This window comes from Acanthochromis polyacanthus, chromosome 7 (assembly GCF_021347895.1).
Source record: "Acanthochromis polyacanthus isolate Apoly-LR-REF ecotype Palm Island chromosome 7, KAUST_Apoly_ChrSc, whole genome shotgun sequence".
Lineage (NCBI taxonomy): Eukaryota > Metazoa > Chordata > Actinopteri > Pomacentridae > Acanthochromis > Acanthochromis polyacanthus.
In genome coordinates this window covers 27,672,948-27,691,881 of record NC_067119.1, presented here as the reverse complement: position 1 = coordinate 27,691,881, position 18,934 = coordinate 27,672,948, and the positions used below count along the sequence as shown (strand labels likewise).

At 41.1% G+C, this 18,934-nt stretch overlaps 1 protein-coding gene across 9 annotated transcripts in view; it reads right to left on the bottom strand.

Moving 5' to 3' along the window:
- The window catches only part of pbx3b (pre-B-cell leukemia homeobox 3b), a 57,407-nt gene extending 42,811 nt beyond the window's left edge, over window positions 1–14,596 (bottom strand). For 3 of the 9 annotated variants that reach the window (XM_022201315.2, XM_022201313.2, XM_022201319.2), the window contains exons 1-2: window positions 13,041–14,594; window positions 12,348–12,421 (exon numbers count right to left, since the gene is read on the bottom strand). In XM_022201315.2, coding sequence (XP_022057007.1) covers window positions 12,348–12,421; window positions 13,041–13,288 — 322 coding nt within the window. In that variant the 5' untranslated portion in view covers window positions 13,289–14,594. Of the gene's footprint in view, window positions 1–12,347; window positions 12,428–13,040 lie in introns of all 9 variants that reach the window. The other 6 variants (XM_022201314.2, XM_022201312.2, XM_022201310.2 and 3 more) reach the window with 5 other exon arrangements.
- Between the last annotated feature and the right edge of the window lie 4,338 nt (window positions 14,597–18,934).

The following is an 18,934-nucleotide window of genomic DNA, read 5'->3' as shown; positions in this document are numbered from 1 at the left end:
TGGTGTGCATGCGCTGTATATATGCATGCATGCACATCTGGGCCCCTGTGTGTTTTTCTTAATGCACGTCCCTCTTCGCATCCTGCATGTGCATATTTGCATGTGCGCTTGCAGACGTTTGATGTGTGTCCATGTGACTGACGCCTCTAAACCTTTACATGCGACCTGGTATGGGGGGACTCAGACTAATAATCCATTCAACACTCCCTCCATCTCAAGCAGCACATCCTCCCTTCCACCCATACCAGACTGCTTAGCTCATAAAGGCTCCCTGCTCACACACACTGCCTCTGTCCGCTAGGCAAACCACAGCATAATCAACTTAACACCATCTTCAAAGCCTCTTCCTATTGTAAATTTTATTCATTTATTTATTTATTTTTTGGAACGTGAGCCATCATCTCCACAGTCACGTTACAAAACACACTTACATTAATTTTCTTGTCTTTTTTTTTTTTACACTGCAGCCCTTTGCTGTGATTTGAAAAGTGGTTTCTAAATTAATTCTAAGTCTGAGATCCACAAGCTTTCTCTGAACATGTGAACCTTCAGAAACGCTTCAGATCATTTCATTCTCTCGTTGCCCGTTTATTTAAATTCATCCTTTTTCCTAAGCAAATGTTCCCAGGAATATCAAGGTGTTTTTGTTGCAAAGCTCTAACTGATCCGCGGGGATTTGCTTCCAACAGCCTGTCTCTCCCTCGCCTTTCAACACAAAACTCCGCGCTCCAATCAAAATGAACCACCAGGGACCCCCCCCCCCCCCTTCCCCCCCCCCCCCCCTTTTCCCTCCCCCCTGAGCTACGCCTGCTCCGAGTGCTGTGATAGCAGCCTCTCTGCCATTGATCGCGGAGTTTAGCACAGAGCATGTATGCCACCGTTAGCAGAAAACAAAGACCTCTCTCCCTTTAATAGTGGCACACACCGTTAATGCACCTAACGTCTTCTGTTTCCCCGAGCCCCGAAAGAATGAATGAAAGAAAGCAGATAGCAATTAAAAAGGTTAACTAGGGTCCACATCTAGTCACGAGTCATCTTTTTCACACAAATCTTTTTACCTCATAAACAGATTGATATCTTTTGGGGAGGTGGGGGCGGCGGTGGCACATTCACTTGCCACATGAGATAAAAACATGCATTCATGTCTTACTTATAATTGTGTTCCAGGTTGCAAATCTAATTGCAGACACTGAATTCAAAAAGGAAACACAGCTTTATTGATCCACCTAACACAGACCAGGAGGATCTCATGAATTAGGAATGAGATAAATCACCATTAACCCCAGAGAACCCAGCTTGTGGTCGACCACTGACATACCGCACTGATCTTTGTTGGGGTTTTTTTTTTTTTTTTAAATAATCGCGATAATTCTTCCTGGCAACGTATAAATATAACTCTTCAATGAATACAGCATGTGTCTGTTTATTTAATCAAGGGCTGATTTACTTGTGACAGAGAATAAATTCTTCTATTTTCTGTGAGCCTCTATAAAATTGCCATCATTTTTAATTAATTCTTAATTAAAATATATTACACCACAGCTTCTACCCATCTCTCTTGATATTCTAACATAATCAATTCAGAACCATTTACATATCATTAATTAAAAGCTTTCCTCTCTCATCCTTAAAATCATAATAAGGGCCGATTCCTCATTAGTAACCTATAAGGGAGAAAATAACAATACAGTAGAGAATGGATGGCACATTCCACAGTGAGTCCTTTGTCTCCGAGTTTCTAAAAAGCATTTTTTAACGCTTCTCAATTGGATTTAGGAATTACTGAGTCAATTTTGTAGACTCAATGAAAATAAGTGAAGCAACACAGACTCTCTTAGTATTTATTTGTGCCTCAGTGCTGCCTGGAACAGTAAAACAAAGTCAATCAGTGTCACCATGCAGGTTGATTTCGCGCTAAATTCTGTTTAAACTGCACAACTAAAACACAGAATTTATCATGTCCAAATTCGTAACGAACAATACAGGACAAATTATAATTATATGAAAAAAGTTTTGTCATTTAAAAAGTTTTTATATTGTGCATATGCATTTGATTGTGGTTACCTGTGCAACTGAGATTAACACATTTTCTAAATAGGATTTTTTTTTTTTTTACAGTGCAGATGTTCAAACTAAACAACATGGTAATTTTCTATAAATAAATAAACATTTCTGCATGGATATAAAAGCCAGTTTAATACTTGTTGATATGCCATCAGGCTGCATTATTCAATTTAACCGTAAATTTGTGTGCATCTGCACAAACAACGGCCGCAGATCATTTATTATCCGGACTTAAAAGAAGCCAACGCGTTCATACTATCTTTCCATCTTGAGCTCTCTCTTAAAGAAGAGTAATAATATCACGTAATGATAGGTATTGTTATGCCGGGGATCAGGCATATCCTGATTTTTATCGCTCGTCTCTCACAGGTGCTCCGGCGTTACTTGTCAGGACTGCATGTCTGGGTCTTCCACATGTCAGATAAAAATCGCTGCACTTGGTGTTTCGGCAGCCTGACAGCAATTTATTTGAATGTTTTGTCACACTGGTGTTGGTGCATTTTGTGTGGGCTGCTCACCGGAATGGCAACAGCTCGTAGCTTCCTGACACTCTCAAACACAAACACACACATATAAAATCACAGATGCATACTACATGTCCTGCATGTGTACTTTGGATAATTAAAATCTGCGTATGGGGAAAAAAAAAACAAATATCTGTCCCTAAATTGATCATCTTCATTTATATCTAACACCCCATAAAGCAGGTGACACTACATCATTAGCACTAGCTACCCTTTTAAAAATATACTTTTCATTTACACCTCCATGACTAAATTCCCCACCCTATATGAGGCCAAAATAAAATGTCACAGCAGCTGGTAAACAGGCGACACTAAAGTGAATCCACCACAGCAGCCATAAAAAATAATCTATATATTCATATGTAAACCTACTCGTGCTGTGTTGTCTTCTACTTTTAATTGCAAATAGCATCTAAATAACACGGCTGACGTGGAGCATGTTAAACACAAACCTCACTGTAATCTTGTGATTCTCTGAGCTGACATGGAATATTCAGGAAGTTAATGAAATCCTCTCAAAGACAGGAACTCTATTTTTACACCATGATAATTAAAGTACGGCGCAGTTATAATTTACAGCCCTCGCTTAATTGCATAGGAAAAGTAAAATGAGAGAGGTCTACAGTACGAGAGGAGATTAAATGTGTGTCTGTGTGTGTGTGTGTGTGTGTGTGTGTGTGTGTGTGTGTGCACCTCTTCACTCGAGAGCAGCGAATATAAAAGAGCTTCCCGTGTGTCTGAACAACAGGAGTGTATCTTTTAGCATCACCCAACGTATCGGAGATTAGGTAATGAAATATACACTGTTCTATTTTTCTGCTACCGGGTCCTTTGACAAATCGAGTACAATCCGAAATCTCCATAAATCACTATTAAAGACAAGTATATCATCACCAGCGCATATATCTTCCCCAGCCTGACCTGTAGACTAATGAGAAAAGGCCCAGACTATCTTGTCTGATTAATTAATTCAAAATGTCGGCTGTTATTCAAATGTGAGGCTGGTGTTATTTGAATAACACTTGACAGCGACGCCTGAAGAAATAATTTCTGGTTTGTGAGGCTGCTGCGGCATTACTGATGATGGCTCATGGAAATGTTAGAAGCCGAGGAGTATTTTTCCCCTCTTTGCCAGTCCTCTCGCTTTCCCTCCCTCACCTTCTCAGTCATGATAGCTCCAAGAAGTATTTCATTACTTCAACCAAACCTTCCCCCCTCCCTCTCCTTTTCCTCTTCTTCACAATTATGGCTCTTACCGTTTTTTTCCACTGTCTGTCCTTTTCTCTGTGTTTGTATTCCCTCCCACAGCCAGCCCAGATCTACAGGGCAGCGCTTTGGCTCTGCAAGAGACATGCTGGCAAAGAGGAAGGTCATGGTTTTTACAACTGCAGCTCCCCAATGCTGACAGGCCGTGCTGCCAAAGTGACACACTCTGTTTGGCTTTCCCACGTTCATAGAGCTCCACAGCACTTTGTCTTTATCACGGAGCACGCCACACACACACATACACACACACATTTAATCAGCCTCAGAGTTGCATTTCCTGTTAGTGTGCAAAAAAAAAAAAAAAAAGATCACATGTACAGACATAATCACAAAATATCGCAGCAGACTGAAGTAGAAATTATCCTATTTCTGCTGCACTTTTCCTTCTTTTTTAATTTATTTAACATTGTAAAACCCTGTGGATTGGGGAAAAGGGAAAATAGACGCTGGAGAAAGAAAACCGTGAACGTACGTGCTAGGGCCTAGGGGCAGCGCACACCCCTCTATCGCTTCCTTCATCAAGCATGGATTCTAATCAGGGCTGGGGAGATATAAGACGCTCAGTCATTAAATAAATTAACTCTGCCACTCCATGCTCTCCTTCAGCACCCGTGCGAGGCCCGCCGTGCTCTGCATACTTACAGAGGCTCACCTTCACGCCACAAGCTAGCACGCCTGCCAGCACACACACACACACACACACACACACACACACACACACACAGGTTAAGAACTAAACTTGAATGCATCGAGAACGAGAGACACCCACACCTCCTGTCCCTCAACAAACTCCCATTCACAGAGAAAGCTTTTACATAATTGCATTAAAAAACACTCCCTCTCTGGACATTTCAGCTTTTTCCCCAAAAAATTTGCATTAAAAAGATACATACACGAGTGATAAACAATCTCTGAAACCCAATGTTGATTCACTGGGTTGGTGAGACAGCAGACATGAGGTTTTTTTTTTTTTTTGAGGATCTGTGCAGTGCGCTGCCATTCATCAAGAGGAAGCAAGTGCAGTGACGAACAGTAAGAGAGCTCAGTGTCGGCTCGGATCACTGACACAAACAATCAAAGCTGACACAGTCTTCGTATAGCACCTGCCACTCCGGCAACACAAATAGATCAATATGAGGGGAACTCATTCACTGTTTAAAACTCATATCCTTGCACCCACATCATCTTCCAGAGCACTGTGATGTAAAAAGTGCATGCTTAATACATATCAATCACTCTGACAGAGGAAATGCTTATTTGAGGAGCCAACGTGAGGCAAATACACGGTGTCAGCAGAATGCCCGTTGTCAAAACTTGCCATTTGAATTTTCAACCGCGTTGTGCAGAGACAAATGTCCTTCGAAATCCCTTACATTGCAATTTATATCATTTTAATGCGCGCTTTAATTCTCCATTACTTAGAGAGGAAGTACCTGGGAGGGTGGAAACACATTAGAGAAAGTAAGAAATGAACAGAAGGGTCTGGGGATCTCTCTAGCAGACACAATTAAATATTCATGTGTCTCCTCCTAGGACACAACAGATACAGATCATTATCATGGCAACAGCACACCACCATTTTGTTCACACGTTTGGCTCTGAATCAATGGGTGTGTGTAAAATTCTATATGAAAAGAAGGCAGCGTCACTTATTGAAGCCACTATTAAAATAAAAAGTGCTTCCTTTCAAGTACAAATTATCACGTCAAATGATCCTCACACGTGACAAAAAGTACGAATTGCCAGTGTGATGTGAAACCCTTAATTATCACAGTTGAAATTATGAGCCGTGGATCGATATCGTTGCAAAGGTGAGTGTCTTGTCTCGTCTTTGAGCCACATGCCATGGGACAACACTCCAGCCCACAGCGTTAGTGAATCATTCCAAAATTCATTACAAACGTTCGGTCCTTTCCTGCCTCCTGCTTGAGGAAAAAGCAAAAGAAGAATAGCAGTAATGTACTCTGGATGACCTCCACTTGAAAGGAGAAACCAGTTTTTTCTTTTTCTCTTTTTTTTTTGCTTTTCAATCCCCATCAAAGAGGAGCAAAAGGAGGGACAGCATTCCCCTGCTCGCCGTCATTAATCATAGCTTTCTGGGAGCAAGTGCATATTAATTTCTGTCATCCCAAACATCATTTGGTATTGTTATGCCACGGCTTAGTCCTCATTCACCAGCAGACGTCGGCCGTTCCTCCTGGTTTGAGGGAAGACAGGGCCTGTGTGGCTGTGTTTCAGAGCAAGAGGCCTTTATCCCTGGGGCTCTGACACCAATTAAGCCATTTCACCGAGAGACGAAAACAGGGCCCGCCGTTTCACTGTAACATGAGCCAGCACCTAGCTGCTGGCCCCTCGCCATCTTTCCATTACTTCAGACACAAAAATGGACTTCAAGGACTTTAGAAAATAAAAAGATGGTCTGCTTAGCAAATGGTCGGTACTTTACTGACCGCTGACGAAATTACAAAGAGGGGCATTTAAGTGTTTGCCCATTGATCACCAGCAGTGGCATCCTTGTTTCTCCCTCATTAGCTCCAGCGACACAGATATTTCAAAATTCTTTTAAATATATATTTGAATTCACAGGCAATATCAAAACAATGTGATATTTATGCCACGACTGATAAGAAAAATGCTCACTGTGCACTTCCTTTTGAATCTTTTTTCTCCTCCCCATAGTTGCCTTTTAGCAGGCAGCAGAGTGGAGCTTGTCTTAGGGCTACAGCAGAATAATGCAAGGTTTGTTATGAATTAAATATTAGAAATCTTAACACAGCAGCCAATAAGAATTATTTGCCTTATTAAAGCAGCAGAAGACGCTGATTAAAATTTCATTGCATTGCAGTCTTTTTCCCATTTCTGCCTTCAATATATCATTCTAATGTATGAAACGTGGAACAATGGCATCTGGAACAATGGGAAGAGGGGCTTTATTTCCAAGCTTGCAAATGAGCAAAAGACAGCACGGATTCACTTTTTTTTCTGTTTTTTTTGGGAAACAATCTCGTGTAAATAAAAGAAAGGTGACAAGTATGCATCGCTCTGCTTTTGTCACGTAACAAGACGCAGACTGTGTCAAAATATTCCGAATAAGATGCAAACATGTACATTTACTGTCTTCTGACTTTAATTCCTTCGTCACTGTAACTATGAAATTCCATCACCTGTCGGAGCATACACTCGCTACAAAAACAGACAGAAAAACAGGCAGTGTGTCTACTAAAAAGATGAAACACAGAAGAGACTGCTCGTGCAAAGGCACAAAAATACGAGCCAGAGCCGTATTGTTTTCAGTGTTGTTGCTCTAACAAATGACAGGTCATTTAGTTGTCCACATGTAATGTGTACAGAGTAAATGAACATCATGGTGTCTATTGTCCCATGAGGAAAACTCTTCCCTGAAACACTAGAGCTAATGAAATAGGGACCTATAAATAGCAGAGTCATTACTGAGAGAGGACTTGCTTTGCACCAGTCTTTCACTCTAACCCTTTTTACACTAATAACCGGCTCTATGGCATTACATAGACTCGGCCATCGAGTGACACGGTAATGAACATCATGACACAGGAGACTCAGGGAAAAGTTCAAGTTAAAAAACAAAGTCTCCCAGTGTTTTCTGGTTTTAGCTGTAAATAAACACAAATTAAAGAGCTCAAGTTCAGACAAGCCATTAAAATATAATAATGTGTTTTCATCTTCAGAAGCAGATTAGAGATGAATTTTATCTTTTGTATTTCATTAATGCGTGTTGACAGTTTTGCTTTTCTTGCTCCAAAAAATTACCTTGGAGGCACAAATTTGACCTTTTTTTTTTAAATATTCTGCTGCTGCCATTAACTTTCTTTTCAAATAGTAAAAAAACTTCATATTGTAACAAAAAGGAAAAATTTGGCTTAAGTGTGTCTGACAGGTCAAAGATCTTCTACTGTTTTGACAACAGCTCAGCTCCACTAATGCGTGGAAAAAAAAAATCTTGCTAACTCACGCCGACAAGACACTTATGTATCATTCTATTAACTCCATTCACGTCAAGCATTGCTTCAAATCGACACAACGGTGCAATCTGTTTCTACAGGGGGTCATGATTTGATCCACTCTCTTCACGTCTGCTTCAGGTTTATATTTCTTTTTACATTCAGCAACAAACAGATGCCACAAAAGGCAAGAGGGCCATGCAAAGAGTCTCCAACAGGCACGCTCCTACTGCTGTAAACTAATTTCAATCAATCCTTCCTTTTTGCATCCAAAGCAGCCTCTGCTGGCTGCCACCGCCTGAAGATAACTATTTCACCACCTCTGTCATGCCTAATTAACAACTCAGATGTACAATTCAGAAATTTCGCAATTAACCTACTAAAATATTGTTGGAGGATGCTAATTGTTATGCCAGTTGCCATAAAGACTCATTTGCATAACGTATGTGCAAAAAACAATTATGAGCTGTTGATCGCGCAGGAGCCCGCAGAAAACGCTTGGAGCGATGGAGGGGGAGAGAGGGAGACGTGTGCAAGATGGGTGCTCGCGTGTGCAGATGGAGGGACAGCACTGGATCATCGTACAGAGGAAAGAAAAAAAAAGAGAAAGAAAAAACAGATTTGAGGAGCCGTACGTGCAGATACCAGCCGGCACCGCTGCAGAGGCATCTATCTCCACAGCACAAAAGCATTTACCCTTCCAAATGAAACTGATATGTACACTTTTGTTTTTTTCCCTGTCCTCTTTGTCTGGCTCTCCTTCTTTTCATCTTTGCTGATGGGGAAATGGAGGGTATTTGGGAGCTACTTAGATAATAGCCACATCTTCCCCGGTCCCCCTTGCGCTTTAGAGGAGGAAGCACTAGTGGCCCTGCCATTGAGCCAGTCAGGAACCCAGCTGTGCACGAGCCATTCGGCACAACACTATCTAGTCACTGCAGCCGCATCACTGGGGCTCTGTGAGACAAAAAGCAGCCAAAGTCAATTGTCTCTGCTGCTGAATAGCTTTCTGTTCTCTGTCATGCATTTACTGGAGCTTTTTCAGGATGAAGAAAACCCGTAAGGTAGGAAAGGAAAGGGGGAAAAATATTTTTACTGCCCTAGTTTTTTATGGGGATTCTTTTATTATAGTTGCAACTGGCACAATAATAATAATAATAATAATAATAAATTAGTATTAACTCTAATAACCTAATTGGAAAGGGAAGGCTCATTAACTTTGTCAGGGAACATTGAAATTAATGTTCCCTGTAGATTTCAAAAATGCTTACCTCCTCAGTCCTAACTCTATTTACTCCAGGTAATGCTTTTAGTCTGCCTTGCATGTGGTTAATTACTGGCTCATCCTGAACTGTATTTAGTTAACACAGTCTTTCATAGTTCAACATTGCATATAACACAGACAAACCCAACAAACACACGCGCCGAGGCATGTTTCGCTTCTTCTGAGGCCAAATCAAATATGTGCAACAAAACGGCGACACTGGCTCGACCTGTGAGTGCAGTCCCTCCCTAATCCACTGCTTTAAACACTGGATCGCAGCGTTTATCAGCCTGAATCTGCCACGTTCCCCTCCCTCCCTCCCCTGCCTCTCCAGACCCCCCGTTTCTGAACCTGATGAGTCAAAGGTCAGGAAAACAACAAGTCAATACGCAGCCAAAAGAAGCGCCATGCAGCTGAGAGAGCTGTGGAGAGGGCTAAGCCTCTCTGTAGCACTCCATGATTTAGCCTGTAATAGTTTTCTGTAATCTCTTTCTATTGATTAAACCTCACATCAAAGAGGAGTCTTGCTACAGAACCTCTCTTTTCCTGGTCAGAAATACCATATGGAGGTAATCTTTCACCTTTGTTATTCTTGCCGCTCCCGCTGCTGCTGCTGCTGTGAGCCTCTCTTCCAAGCATGAGAGCAAGACAAGGGAGTAGCCAGCAGGATAAAACAAACCCAGCACAGAGGAATAACTGCAAAACTCATCTGAATGGCGGGCAATTTTCGCTCAATGCATGCATTGTCTTCACAGGCAGCCTACAGGGGGAAAGGTACAACGTGAATGCATCCTTTGTCCGGAAACAGTTAGAAGTATGAGAGATTTTAGCTCCCCAGATTTTATATTTGTACCAAAAGAAAAACATCACACACTGAAGGACAAAGAACTACACTTGCCAACCGAATCTCACATTCAGCTTATCTAAATGCAAAACCAAGAAAATTTGAGGGGGGAAAAAAAGCCTCCTGCTAAAAACACTCAATTTAGTGACAGGCAAATGACTTCATGCTGCCACTTAATCTCATTTCTTGCATAATGCTCTCTAATTAGCATATCAAAGTGAATTAATACTTCTAGGGCATTAGCAATGCAGAAATATGCCGTGGCTCTACAATAACAGTTAGACGAGTGCCATAAACTTCTAAACACCCTGAAAAGTCTTCAAAAATGTCTCGCTATTACTAGAAAATGCACTGTTTTTTTAAGCTCGCCTTTCCAAAAAAAAAAAAAGAAAGCAGAAAATCCAAACTGGGATCGTTCTCACCACCTTGATCACAGAATCATACGAAGCTCCCTATTCATCTGATCAGCAGACAATAAGTCCTGATAACGTGATACATGCGCGCAGTAATTACACTGATGATTCTTGGACCGCTTTCAAATTTATTATTAAAAGTCGTTTTCAGCCAGCGGTGGGCTCCATGGCGAAAAGACAGCGGTCCCATGTGCCATCTGAGCAGACATGAAAAGGGCCAAGGAAGCCCTGTGAAGGATGCTACAGGAGCCAGTGAAAGGCTCACTGTGTGCTGGAAAAACAAGCCGGTCAACAAGGCCACCAGACCAGCTGAGCTCTGTCAATGGCTAAGAGGGGGAGGCTGTGACTCTAAACCACAGGTTAACCATGCACACACACACTGTCTCACACACACAAGCTCGTTCTCCCTCTCCTCGTCTGTCTCATCTGCTTCTCACACACACTTATTCCCAAGCATCCTTCGCAAATGTACATATTTATTTAACATTTTTCTGTTCTATTTTGCTTTCTCGTGCGGCGTATTTCACCTTGAGGGCTTCAATCGCAGCATTCAAACCAGAAGTTTCGACAAACAAACACCTGATTAAACTAACTTGCAGGCTCGCTGGGAATAGGAGCAATATTTTAACACTAGTTTGAAAATAAAATCACCCATCTGGCTGCATTCTTACACCACCGTCTGCATGCTTTTGCTCTGGGAAACATTTTCACATCAAAGCTGAGCTACTGCGTGCTGTATGATCTGCATCTTCTGCTTTCATTGTCTCAACTCAACAGGCTCACGAGCACAGCAGAGCACCTCGGCTAGACTGTGGACCCTCTGGCTGCCCCTGCGGACGCCACCTGTGTTGGGGAAGTTCATAAACTTTTATGATCTCCTTCAAGCTAATTTCCTCATAAACTGCACAAAGGTCACAAATCTGACAAGTCATCTCGGGTTTGCTGCCTTCCTCCTTTTTTTCCCTAAATCCTTATTTTTCTTCAAATGAAAAATATAGTCCACGTTACAAGGAGAATAAAAAGATGTACAGCAGTTGTGTGTCTGTTCCACAGCAGCTTGTTTCTAGTTTCAGCAATTGGATAAAAACATAAATACATCACATAATAAACATAGAAACTGTTGGCTTTAAAAATGTATGATGTCTTGATTTAAGGATTTGAAGAGATGCCATTTATTACGTGTCTCGTATTTATGTTGGAAAAGTGTAGAAACATTATTCTGTCCTGACAAAGATGACTTTTGAAAAATATATTATGCTAATTTGGAGTTATAAAGGTATGAATAAAACCATTATATGTAATTTCAGCTGTTGCTCACATACGTGTGTGTAAGTGTCCACGCACATTAAAAGTTTTCCACTGTGGTCTTAAAATTTTGCAGATTTGATGCTTATAAAAGGCAGAATTTTTCTTCAAGGGTTTTCTTTTCAAATAATTTTTCACAATATATTTTGTCATTTGCATTTTACCTGGATTACCTGTGTCTATCTGTAGAAAAGGAGCCTGCATACAGATGCAATGCAATTACTGACTGAGAGCTCAGTCCCTTTATTTGCTGAAAGCGTGGCAATTGTTGTCAGGCTATAAAGCATGAATTCTGTGTGATCTTAGCTATGTAGAGCATATGCTGCGGGATTTCCCCCATCCTGTTCAGTGCCAGGGTGCTCAGGGTGAAAGCTGGAGCGCACTTTCTATTTAAAATCAAAGCAACCGGTGCTGGAAAAAGACACTCCTGCAGAGCATCTTCGGGGGGGAAAGGAATCTACCGACTGCAGCTACTGTGACAGCAAGCACTTACTTCTGCATGGCACAATGACATATTTAAAAAAAGTGATTGATTAATTTGGGCAGAGGTCCCCTGTAACCTGGACGCAGGCTGCCACCGGATCACTGGGAGGTAAAAACGCCAGTGTGACATTGTGCTGAGTCTCCAGCACTGCTTTTTCTTGGACTTTATAGTTGGATATGGTAGTATTTTGAACACAAAAATCTTACCTGTCTTTTCTTTGATTTCACAGAGAACGCTGAAGAGTGCTGGTTTCATTCTGTGACAGTTCAGTCCATGTTTCCTGTTTCAGTATAAGAAAAGATAAAATATTGAAATAAGTTCACTGATAAGTTCACATAAGACATTAACAAGTAAATGGATTATTTGAGCTACTAAGGTTAGTTGCCACTGGAATATTTCAGCCCACATGTCTGTCAGAAGTTCTCATTTTCTACTACATGGATAATATTTGCAAAGTTTTTTTTTAAACAAGACTATTAAAATAAATGCTATTTTAACAAGACTATTGATAATTCTCTATTTTAAATACTACTCCCATGTGCTTCATATTATAAGATATGGTATTTTTTTGACACCAGTTGTAGTTTTTCAGATGTATGAACATTTATAAAGGACATACAAACTTTTTGGCACAACACCTCACTCAGGCTCACTTCAGGCACTTTAAATAAAATGCTGTTGTTCCCTCAGTGGCAACTTTCTCATGTGTTAAAGCTTTGCGAGGCAATAAATAGACCTCAATGTAAGATTATCATTTAAGCCACTCCAGCAGCCTATTGTTATGCACTGGGGAGTCAAGTTAAGCGGGGCCACATCTCAATAAAGATGCGTTCAGCGTTTTTGTTTTTTTTGTTTTTTTTGTTGGGGGCGAAGTTAATAAAACATATAAATCAACCAACTTTGCTTGCGCCTCGTCCAGACTCTGATCAGTTATGGTCATTATCTGATGCAGAATGTCACCAATGTCTTGCTTTCTTCCGTCTCCGTCTGTCCCATCGTGTCCATGTGGAGGCGGCAGTGCCATGCCTCCTTGTACCGAGTGGCCAGCCAGACTGACACCGCCGATCGACTGCATGATCCGGGCTTGATCGTCCATGGTAGCCGCTAAAGAGTCTGTGCACTGAGCCACACAAATTGAAAAACTCATATACGAAATGGGCTAAAACATGTGCCGCAGACAAAAAGGATGCACGACTGTGTGATTTCTCAGCGAGCACACACGATTTTTTTCTTCTTTTTTGAATATATGTATAAAAAAGCACACTACAGCAGTGATGATTTAGCGTAAATCTTGTGTCCAAGTTCTCGCTGTCCTCTCGCTGCTTTACGCGCGATCCAAAGTGCCAAAACGCGTGGCTGTGTTAGTAGAAAAACGCATAAATCTTTTTCTTTCTGTCTTCTTCTTCCTAAAACTTCTTTGTCAAAATTGACGGTCCATCGTATCCCGCACCAATCCTCATACCAATCTGTCTTTTCTCGGGGCTTTGACGGCTGGTGTAGACAGAAACGCTCCTTTGGTGATCTCTCATTTATTAGCGCTCTTCATGGGATTCCCGGCGCATTTCCTCTCGAAAATGTCCAAATCCTCTTCGCGTAGCACCGGCGAGCAAAAATATCCAATGTGGAAACATGTAAACAAATAAAAAAAACACACACACACACACAACAACAACAACAATCTGAGGCTTTGCAGGTGTTGCCAAGTGTAAATGTGCAAGAAATGATTCCCGCGTCAACTGAATATTTGCTTACAAAAAAAATACACAATCTGCGGCGTAAGGTGTCCAAATGTGACTGTAAAAAAATATGAAATGTACAAAAAGAAAAAGTTGGGAGATTTCTGCTTTAGAAAAAAAAATAATGAAGAAGAAAAAGAAACAGCAACGGCGAGAAGAAATTAATTAGGATACAGCGCTGTATAAAGGCGATGCGCAAAAAAATATCTTGCCCTGCTGAAATTTATGAGCTCCAGCCTCTGCCTGTGTGTGTTTTATGTTGTTTGATGGCAGCGGTAGTGAGCGATTGACAGTGTGCCAATGCCACTCACTCAGTGCAGACGTGTCAGAGCTGGGAACAGGGGTAGAAAAAAAAATAATGAAAAAAAAAATACAAAATACGAAATGAAAATGCACGCTCCGCCCTGCAGAGGAGGGGTCTATATTCTTGTCACTTCTCGCCTGAACACCGAAAAACAAAATGTTAAGAGCTAGTACTTAGGATGGTGATTATAATGATGAAAGCACGGCAGAGTCCCCCTCTCTCTTTCTTGCAGCGGCGGCAGCGGGGTGTCCTCGTTTCCTCACGCGTGCACGTACAGCTATGTGCATATTCTCTAGCAATAATAAAGATTTAGCCCTGCGAGCGCACAGGCAAACACGTAATGAGAGTTTTTATACAGTTTGATGTAGAACTGCATAGTCCCCTGTAAGCCCCGGTTCAAGCCAGGAAAGCAGTAGACATGTTTATATTATTGGAAAGTAAAGCTCCTCGACCAATCCCGGCCCAGAATGACGAAGACTGACGATCCGCGGGTCCTATTACTGGCAGATGCATGATGCCGAGATCCCACCCACTCCATCCCTCCATCTTCACACCGCTCGCACAAAAGGATGGCAACTTCTGATTGGTCGTTGCCACGAGTGACATCCATTGCACAAGCAGGCGGCGCTGCTCCGTGCTCCTCCGCAGTTGCTATGGCAGCAGACAAGTTGTTGAGCTGGGTGCATGGCAGCAGATATACTGCGCACCTCCACAATAAGCAGCGAGATCACGGACTCACGAGGGGGGGAAAAAAGGAGGGAAAACGTAAAAAAATAAGAGGGTTGCTTTCAGTTTAAGGGAGTTTCACGATAACCATGTAGGAATAAAGAATGTCTCAGTGCAGATGGGGATGGGTTTTTTTTGTTGCTACACTGGAGTTTTAAGGAGGCAGCACATGTTTGAAGGGAGGATTTGAGCTATGAAAGGCCTCGATGCTGAACTTTATCAGGGGTTTTGGTTGATTTGATCCTGCTCTGTTGACCAAAACAACCACAGTGAGCGTCATTTCTCCCAAAACTTGACGCCAGAGAATAAATAAACAGCTTCTAAACAGTTTTGAGTAACCTATCCAGTTTGTCACTGAGCCTTAATAGCCAGTTCAGTTGAAAAAAGAGAGAAAACAGGGAGAAACCTGCCTAAAATCCCATCTGTTACATTTGAAATGAGTGCAACGGTCAGCAATACCCCTGGAAAATCCAGTTGGTAAATGTCTCCCACACTTCCCTTTTGTTTTAAAGTTCGTTTCATTGCTCTCCTTTCGAAGCTGGACACCGATGAGTGAAACAGGAGAACAATGTATTCTGATCTGCAGTCACCAGTGGTGTTGGAAACTCCAGTCTTTCTGTGAAAACTCTTCTGCTTTCAATGGCTTGTGGTTGATGCTAGTTTTGTTCAGCTTAGTCGTTAATGTTTGTTTTGTATGCAAAACATTTTATATAATGAAATGTTTTCACCTCTTAAAGCTCCATCCAGGACTTTGAGTGATCAGCATGTACAGATATTTTTGACCACATTGATATGAATCATGAATACATGTGTGTCAAAGCAGGTAAAGACAAATGAGGAAAAATATCAGAACTAAAAGGAAACAAACAAAAAGCTAGTCTTATGGACAACGTGGGTTTGAATTAGATAAACATCAGCAGCATCTCTGACATAAGCTTCTTTATGGTGACTAATTGGAAGTATATTGTTTGACAGTTACACATAGTTGTTCACTGTTGTGTCAATTTAACTGACTTTTCTCACTACAGAGCACTTTTACATAATGCGATTGACAATAAAACATTAGTTTCACCACATTTTATAAAATTTGCATTGCTTGTTTCTCATTATTTCATTATATTTCAGTATTCTGAGTTAGGTGCACCAGTTAGAATGTACTCCTGCTATCAGCCAGTGATGGTGTGAGATCCTGTATGTTCTTAACAGCCTGGATGTTCTTAAAGGTGAGCGCAAAGTCAAGAATAGTCTCAGGAAATGATTCATCTTCATGAGTCAGGACTGAGTGACTAGATTAATCTTCAGAAAAGGAAGAAACTTTCGGAAAAGAAATTAATTAGAAATCATTATCCGGTGAGTCCCTACTTAGAATAACTGTTCAGCTTTTGATTATTTGAACAGAATAGGAGAGGACATAAAGCTGCTGTTACCTGTCTGCTTTTTAGTTTGCAGAGAGGATGAGCCGAAGATGTCCAAGAAGAAGTGAGATAAAATTCAGTTTAATTATAATGCAATCAATTTGGTACATAAATTTGAATCTAAATATGCCAGTATATGGAATATCATTAGTAAACTCTCAGCAGTAGGGTTTAAAGTGTTTCATTTGAGGACATCACTGCTGGTAAAACAACCCAAAGTTTACTTGGCTGTAAGTAATAAATACTAAAGCTGGAAATCTTAATCTCACAATCGATTTCAGTATGTGAAAACAATACAGATTGTCTTTAGTGGCCTGTGTGGTTCTGCTCATTCGTTTGACCTTGAAGTATCGGAGCAACACACTCTTGAGTTTAGTGAATGGGAGTCCCAGGACCGCTGCATTTATCATTGAAATACTGAGCTGTCAAGTCACACTACATACCTGTCAAGAAGAGCTCAAAGGTACAGCTCCGGCTCCTCTCCTCTGTTGCAGTGCATGATTCTTCATTGCATTGCATAGCAGGCCTATTCGCCGTTGTTTTCAGCCATATGTCAACATAATTCATTTCCGTGTGTGACAGCTCCTTACAGTAAGACACGGTGGGACTGCTAGTTCTCAAAACCATGTTTACATAACCAGGGGCCCGCGCTAACCACTGTTTTCTCCTCTACCTCTAAAATCACACTGCGGTAAAGTCGGCCACGTCAGCGACGCAGGTCAGCTTGTTCAGAGAAATAATTTACCTGTAATTTGACAAGTTGTTTCCACAAGCAGCGCCGATTAGGTTAAATAAAACGACAATATTTTTACAAATGAGCTAAGCGAGGCATAGGAATAAGCACCTATGAGTGCAGAGACAACACTTTGTCATCATGCTTCTCATTGTGACATCTGAAAAGACCCACAGGTGCTGTAGAAAGTGACTGTGTTGTCATATTTCATTTAGGCATCCTTCTGCAAAGCTGTAATTGCCTAATTAGCTTGTTAATTAGGAGATTAGCATTTACTGATAGAGTGGCTTGCTCTGTTGTGATGAGAGTAATACAGATTAAGTGAGAAGTTATGGGTGCATGAGTTCACAATTTTGCCGTCCACGAAGGGGTCGCAAATCATTAAAAGATTTGTGAAATTGCTGCGAGTGTAACATCTGCGGATGACGCTTGTCTTTTCCTTCCTCTCTTCTATCAGAATTGCTGCTGAGGACGGTGAAAGAATGTGAAAGGTAGCCTGTCACATGGCGGCGAGATCCCTCCTGGTCTGAGTGTCGCCTGTATCATCCCCTGTTGCTCGGGGAGATTGGAGGAAATGACCGAGCAGACGGTGCCAGAGACATTACTAACCCGATTATGAACAGTCTTTCATCTGGTTTGAATACTTTATTTTATTTATTTCCTGATATTTGTCTCTGCTATGCATTCGCTTTGTCTTCATTAGAATCGCACATGTGAAAGCAGAGACGAGTAGCATGAACGTCAACTGTATCTGGTTTGTAACTAACATCCAGGAAATGGTGCATTTAAAAATACATGCTTAATGTACTGAGAAGTGGCAGTACCACAGAGTAAAAAGCCTCCGGTAGTAGTATACGTCCTGCTTTTAGAAGTATTAGCAGTAAAATGGACCTAAAGTATTAACATTAAACGTATGCAGAAGCATTGCTCTTGCAGAATGATATTATTGCGTATTATATTGCTGAATCATTCATGCAAATGAAAAAGCATTTAATTAGCACTTTACTGTTGTTGCTGGTCGAGGAGGAGCTGATTATTAATACTTTATGTACTTTTTGAGGAGTTTGTTGAGCAGCTGATTGTATGTTTTTGCATGTACAGTCACCTGGAAAGTAACAGCAGCTCTCTTATGAATGTAAATCGACATCAAAAAGTATATTTAAAGTAAAGTAAATACAGCGCAAAATTCTGTATTCCCCCAGCAAAAGATTTGAATACTTGAGCAAAGCGTAAGTAAGCTTACAGCTACACTTAACTCCACTTTTTGATTTGGCTAAATGCACATTGTTGCGTTCCACCACAGACTGAACATACAGTTTGATTCAAAAGGTAGATAACCATGCAGGAAATATTGCATCTGCTAATGAGTGTTGTTAACTCCCTCTGTGGTTATTAAATCAGTTCAAGTGTTAGTGTGGGAGGTAAACTAATAAACCACTAACAATGCTAAATGGAGAATTACCAAATTGATACATCTTAAGTGTGATTGTAGAAACAGGAGAAAATTTGTGGTTTGAAAATGTGGACACGGGCTCATCTAAACTAGTACTAATCAAAACACTACACCTACTGTAACTTCTACTTCTAATTACACTCTGGCCTCCACATCCATGTGGATAAAGGTTGAAAAATGAAGCAGCATGTTCACTAAGAATTCCAGCTTACCATAAAGTTGTAATCCCAAGAGTATTATATGTGAGGAATCAGTTTCTTTTGGAAGTCAAGACAGATGTGAGAGATCAGGAGCTGGCACTAATCAGAAGAGGGGGGGGGAGGTGAGAGGTACACAGCTATACTGCTCACCACGATCAATCATACTATACTTGTCCTCCCTCGACTCTCTCACTGTTACTGTCTCCACTGAATGCGCTTCTCTCTT